The 7,086-nt window shown below is 41.3% G+C and overlaps 1 protein-coding gene across 2 annotated transcripts in view; it reads right to left on the bottom strand.

Moving 5' to 3' along the window:
* Positions 1–653: 653 nt before the first annotated feature.
* Positions 654–7,086, bottom strand: part of LOC139726197 (tyrosine-protein phosphatase non-receptor type substrate 1-like) — a 104,918-nt gene continuing 98,485 nt past the window's right edge. For both annotated transcript variants that reach the window (XM_071637264.1, XM_071637265.1), the window contains one exon: positions 654–3,464. In XM_071637264.1, the coding sequence (XP_071493365.1) occupies positions 3,377–3,464 (88 nt within the window). In that variant the 3' untranslated portion in view covers positions 654–3,376. The remainder of the gene's footprint in view (positions 3,465–7,086) is intronic.

The following is a 7,086-nucleotide window of genomic DNA, read 5'->3' as shown; positions in this document are numbered from 1 at the left end:
AATCTCCTGACCGCCAAAGTGCTCATAACCTCCGCAATCCGGACCTGTGCCACTTTCTGTAAGCTGTATGCGCTGCATGTATCAAGTGTTGTGCGATACTGACAGAGTTTAACATATCCAGGAAAAATATATCATTATTTGTATAGTACCCTACCTGCATGGAAAAAAAAAAGAACCTTTCACGGAACGTCAGGAATCCAAAAACACCGTGAACACCCCTATTTCTTGTAAGCATCAGTTCAGAGATGTTCGCTTCACATTCACGCTTCACAAGTATGAATGTTTCACCATCGGTATGATATTAACATTTCCGAGGTTTTCTCCTTGTGGCAACAAACGTCCTTATACCATGTTATTCAAAACTCAGAATACAACTTAAACCACAAATTCAATTGTTATAATGCATTTTTTTCTTTTTTCTAGAATATCAAAACAATAAGTTGTAGCAACACCTGAAATGCACAGAAATTCAGCAACAAGCGCTTACACGCCACTCCTTATAATATACATATACTACATGCATCAGATTAATTTGTGACATTCGGGCACACATAGACATCAAGGATGCCCTGTATAATCATAATAACAATAATTCAAGATTAATGACAGTATGTTTCATTTTTTTAATTTTTTTTTTTTTACAATAAGCCAGTTCGTAATTATCTCATGCACACATTGGTACATGTACATATTGGTACTTTTTTTTTTTGCAGTTTGTTAGGCACTTCGCTCGTTTTTAAAGCAGCATAATGCATAAGCTCGCCCGACGTAAAAATTTATGGAATTCATGTTCAAACAAAGAGCTTGCGTTGAGATCAGGTGATCAGCATACTCCATCAGCTGTCAATTTAGCAGGCATACATTTCATTGTTTATGTATTGAATGCAATAACAGCCTGTTTTCCTGAATAAAAACATGATTCAATCAATCAAAACATTACGAAACACCATTTCTGCTATCAGTATGATGTCCTGGCAAGCACCATTTAGATAAGAATCATATGAATAATCATTGTATCACAGATGCTTATCTCAATAACTTACAAACCAAAACACCCTTTGGTACAAATGACCTTTTTCTGCTAATTTTCAAGTGGAATTACGAGCTGGTATATTTCTCATTAACTACATGTCATCGACATTCTTGGATTGATATGAGATTAAAACCTAAAATGGCATTAAAACGCTATATCCTGGCGAGGAAATTAAGCGCATGTTTTAGAAAATGTCCTCGACATTCTTGGCTTGATATATATATATATATATACATATTGTGATGTAACTTGTTATGTCACATGTACAGCGATATAAAGAAAACATAAGAAGAATCAACATATTCTCACTTTTTTCTCGCATAATAAAAGAAAGCTTGACTTGCCTCTTTCAGAAGGCAAGCTGAATAATACTACCCCTAACATACGTCAGTGACAAGTGTAGGAAATGGGTATCTTTTTTTCATTTTGTGAAATTATCTTTATAATTATTTTCCTTATATCGTTGTACAAAGTCATGTGACATCATACACTGTAGTAGTCTTCTCATCCAGCAATGTCTGCGCATAGACTTTAAAAAAAAATCATAATTTGTGAATAGATAGTCCGATTTTCCCCAAACTTTCACTGACGTTTTCTGAAAATATTGTTGCATTTACTCAAGCCACATGTATATGAAGGCGAACTTATCCTTTAAAGTTATTGAATCTATCTGTTCACACGACAAATCCCATGGGAAGTTGTGGTATGAACATTGTATGCACGATGATGTTAGTTTGTACATTCTTTTACCATGCAGCTAGAATAGAATAGAGATATATATTTACAATAATAATACAGGCATTTCAGCCATTGATTATCATACTGTTTGACATAATATGTTCATATCAAACTGTTCAAATAGGATACCCTTAAAAAGCAAAACTAGTTTAGTGACATGTTGGTACATTTGTACTACCATCGTATTTACAAGATACTGTTTTTTCACTTTTTCAGTGCATTAGTGTGGTGCATTCCCAAAACGAATCAAAAGTTGAACGTCACCAAAGTCCAAGTTGCAGCGAGATCTACACACAAAGGACAAAATGATACAGCAGAGCCTTCGTCTTCTGCCCTGTTTCATGATGGTTATACTTCTTGTTGAAGAAAGAAAATCAAACAGCAAGAAGATGTATTTTCATTATCAAATATCTGTTTGACATTCACATAATACCCTATTGTGATAAAACAAAACCAGCTTTGGTGTGATGTTGGTACTACTAGTTGATATTTACCAAGTAGTTTTCAAAAATGTCAGTTTATGTTATGTACCACACACTTTGAGCTTTTCCCTCCTTGTTCAAGTAGCGCCGGTTCACTTTTTATCACCTTCGTCTGTCCATAAGCTCCCAATGACATACTGTCAAATATAACACTGTTTCAGAGTGGTTCAAAATGATTTTGTCACCAAAATCTCAAATGACAATGGGATCCACATAAAAAAGATAAACAATAACTGAACTTTTTGCTTTGCATTACGGTAATACAATTTGGGCCAAGATAGATGAAATTCCTATCCAGGCTAAAAAAAGGAAGTTGATAATCACATCCTACGGCTTCCGATTTTTTTGTTATATGATGCACTATATTTGTTATGCAAGCTTTATTGTAAATCCATTATACGGAATCTCAGTGGCGGGGTGTGACACAAAACAAGGATTGAAATCTTTTTGATTTCATCTCCTGGACGTGGGCTTGATGTAATGTTCAGAGTGTGACGGACTTCGCAGTCTTTAAATTCGCGATCCTTTGTCAGTGTGAAAGCGGCAAGTGACACACACACACACACAAAAAAAAGAATCATCAGGTACATGTAGAACAGAAGCAGAAACAAACATGAATCAAATGTGTACTAGTTCTAAAATACACTTGACAACGCTTGAAGTATTGTTACATTTAACAGCAGAGGCACCTCTGCTTTTAAATTCAAGTTCGGTCATAAACCATCCAGTGAGGTCTTGGCTATAAATTCATGACGACTTCTGCTGTCGGTCGATTGCCTGTGAACTCTATACTCCAATCCCTGTAGCAGGTCCGGCCTCTCAGTGGATAAATGTAATTCACAATGTCCCACTGCCGTTTTTACGTTACCTCCCTTGCATTATCGGGAGAACCTATACAATATTAATCACTTTGTCCCTACAGATGATGCCCTTCGTCAGTCGTTCAGAGAAACATGAAGTGCATTCCTCGAACTAACAAGAGAGTTTAGCGTAATATGGGCCTCCCTTTGACCCTGATGCCGGAGCCTGTCAGGCAAACGTGGAGAATGTTCCTTCCCTCTACTTTTTTTTTGTCGCCGTATCCAGCAATGAACTATCCCTTCTCGTCAAATTCGCCCAGATCTCAATCAGTGTACTCCTTCAGAGTCGTATTCACTACTCTCTTGCTCGCTGTCAAGACTGCCCTGGGTCCCTGAAGCTGATTCCCATTCCTGGACAAAGACAGTGGGTCGAATGCATAAAACAAGCAATTGCTTGTAAGCAATTGCTTCAAGAAAAAGCACAAGCTCGTCTAGCAAAAGGTATAGCTCAAGCAATCGCTTACATCCATACGCATAACATTTTGCTTGTGCCCACACCTTTTGCCTGTCCTGCACAAGCAATTGCTTGTGTTTTCAACAAAAGGAACGTCACGCCTGTGCCAACACAAGAACAAAGGCGAGTGTGACAGCATGTATTTGCAAAGGCGTGTGTGTGCGAAACATTTCCTGACATAGCGACAGAGCTTGAAATGGCACTCATGCGTACACAGACACACACACACAGCTATACACACACACACGTACTGGCTGATTCCCATCACTGCACATAGAGATAGCCAGGATCTGCAAGAACTCACGTGGAGAGAGGTCTCCTTGCTCTCCACCGAAGTCAGACATCTACATGTACATGTTTTTCATCACATTTTGCGTCCTGACCATTGGACTTTCCCGTTGTTGACATAAACAAGTTTCTATTACTGTTAAAAAGTTATTTCTTGTAGATTTATACTACTCCTGCACAAGGGTGGTCTTTCTTGTAAGAATGTGAAAATGATACTTAAAAAGGAACGTCCAAGTTAAGCAAAAGCTCAAGTTCATTTTGCAGAGCTTGGAAAATTGTAAGCAATTGCTAGCAAGAAGAAGCAAAAGGTATGTTTTATGCATACGTTTTTGAACAAACGCTTGGTCTCTAAGCAATTGCTTGCGGGCAGCAAGCAATTGCTTGTTTGTATGCATACGGATTCGAGTACGAGGCTAGCACAAGCAATTGCTAGCGTTTATGCATCCGGCCCAATCACGAGGATCAACAGTTGTGGGCGCGGTCACTTGTGAATCGAAAAGTAACACATCACCGAGAACCATTGTGCTGATTCAACATGGATAATCTAATGAATGACAGAGGATGATCGCTGTCGTCAGCTTCTAACCTAATGCATTTACTATCAAACCTGCAAAACAACCCAATATCCACAACAGAAAAAAAAAAATCCTCCTCCAGCTAAAGATAATTTCATACAGCTAAAGCTTTCCAAGAGTTTTGGACATCAACTTTTGTGGAAATGAGCCACTCATATTGTGAAACGTTGGAAAGTACTGATAAAGAGGAAAGTACTGATAAATTGCTGTTCCATGTTTTTAACACTCTGCTTTTGGTTCTTAAACACTCTGCTTTTGGTCCTTAAAAGGACTGCAAATGTTACTAGCACAAATTGCAATCTTTTGAAAATCATCACCTTTATACACAAATGACAGAAATCTAGCTTTGCATAGATTCCTCTGACTTATAGGACATTAACTTATTTTCTTTGTAAATGTGTATTTAAATATGTGATTACAGTACAAAACTACCTTTCGAACATTATTCATTTTTATCAATATACGTATTGCTAACATTATCTTTCAGTTTGATAAAAAGAAAAAAATACACTGTAACAGAAGAGTAAATATTACGTGGCGGAAAAAAAAAAAAAGTAGTTACGGCCGTCATCAGTAAACACGGCGTGGTTATAAGATTTACTGTAAGGCCGTGTCACACCTTTCCGGGCAAGCCTTGCGTGCGAGTTGCGAATATCAATTTTTGCAGATGACCCGCACATAACAATACCTAGCACGTATCTCAACCATAGTTACCCGAAGTTGCGCACGCATGTCATCTTTACCCGCAGCTAAGTTTTGGCCCAGTCACATCTTTCCGGGCAAGACACGTTGGAATTTTTTCGTGGGGACTTTGAGCACGCGGGACATTTTTTGGAGGCGGAAAAGAGTTGGGCGAGTTTCACATGTGTCTTACCTGATGGACCCGTGCTACTTACGCTCTACTTGGGCCCGTTCCGTTTACTTGCGTGTAGGCACATGGAAGGCGAGCGAAGGCTAACAACTCGGTGAAGGAATTTCCACAAAATGTCATGGAGATGACACGCGCTCCCGGCGCAAAAGCATAGATCCACGGGCAACTTACATACTTCAAGCGGGTCAAATGCAGAGGTTCATGTAGAACGCCAGTAGGAGGCCCTTAGCGCCAGCACCCCTTATGTAGCTCGTGACAGAAAAGGTCGGTTTCCAAAGGCAGTCTTACAGCTTTCCTGGCAAGCCTTGGTTGCGACTTGCGAAGAGCAATTTTTGCCACCCGGAGGTCCCCACAGATGACCGCCCATGACAGTACCTAGCATGTATCTCACCATTAGTTAGCCGGAGTTGCGCACCCTGGCCAGGTCCTGTTTACCCGCAGCCAAAAAGGACCTGTCACACCTTTCCGGGCAAGCTACGAGGGCATGTTGCATATGGTGATTTTCCAGCACGCATTCGCGCGGACAAGGATTTGGGCGAGTTTCCCCATGAGTCCTACATGCTGCACCCGTGCTACGTACTGTACGTTCTACTTACGTGCATTTCATGTGATCTGCGTGCCAGCGCACGGGTGGCGAGTGAGGGCTGACAACTTTGTGAAGGAATCACCCTGAAGGGACCATCTGAACTGACCACCTACACAAATACTCGCAATTTCGACACGGTTCCTCGCCAGTTAAAAACACCCGTATGATGCTTGTAGAATGCCAAGGTCAACTTACGTACTTCAAGCGGGTTAACTGCTTGTGTCTAGAGGCAAAGCAGCAGCTACTGGCATCCAACCGGTGTTCTGCGTGGACCCGGAAAAAATGGCCAAGCTCAAAACTTTGCTGCGGGTAATAGTTGTTGGACGCCTTCTAATTAAGTACTAATTGAGTGCATTCCGTGTGACCTGTATGCCAGGAGCGTGGGGCAGACGACCCAGTGAAGGAATTCCTCTGAAGGAATGGCAGACGTCCCACAGAATGTAATTTTCTTGGCCGCATACGGGGACTGCGAAATACGTGCGTGGGAGCTGCCTGCGAAGTGATGCTCCTACTGGCGTTCTGCGTGGACATCTGCGGGCAATCCCCGCGACTCACCCAGAAGAAGTTTGGGTTATGCTCAAAACTTCGGTAAATCGGACTTGCGTCCACACCTTCGGGCATCTATACGGGCGAGATACGCGCTAGTGATACTGTCAGGTCCGGGCCAACTGCGGTGAGCTTTGGGTAACAAATTTGTTTCCCCGCAAGTGAACCCGCAAAACTTCCCTAGATACGGTATGACAAGGCCTTGAGCATGCTCAAAACTTGTTCTGAGTGAGTCGCGGGAGTTCGCCCGCTGAGGTTCACGCAGAACTCCCGTAGGAGACCCTTACCGGCGTTACCTCGCAGGCAACCCCAACTCAGTTACTTAGCAGTACCCGTAAGTCGCTCGTAACAGAAAACGGATCGGTTGTAGAGCTCTTACGCAGGTGACAAGAAATACATGCAAGAAGAAGGTAAGTTGCACTTTCTAGCAGGTAAGACACAATTGCCAAACTCGCAAATATTCTCGTCCGCCCGCAGAAAAAAAATAAATAAATAAATCTGCGTGCTGGAAAATCTCTACCCGCAACAATCCCGTGTATCTTGCTCGGAAAGGTGTGACACGACCTTTAGGTTTTGCATGTTCTTCACTGTTTTAGCTGAAGATATTGACGAGGGCAATCTGTCCTGATTTAATTTGATTTTGGAGTCACACC

Source organism: Diadema antillarum, unplaced genomic scaffold (genome assembly GCF_040938485.1).
Source record: "Diadema antillarum isolate AM-2024a unplaced genomic scaffold, OU_Dant_1.0 seq00000081_RagTag, whole genome shotgun sequence".
Taxonomy (NCBI): Eukaryota; Metazoa; Echinodermata; class Echinoidea; order Diadematoida; family Diadematidae; genus Diadema; species Diadema antillarum.
This window is presented reverse-complemented; position numbering and strand designations above follow the sequence as displayed.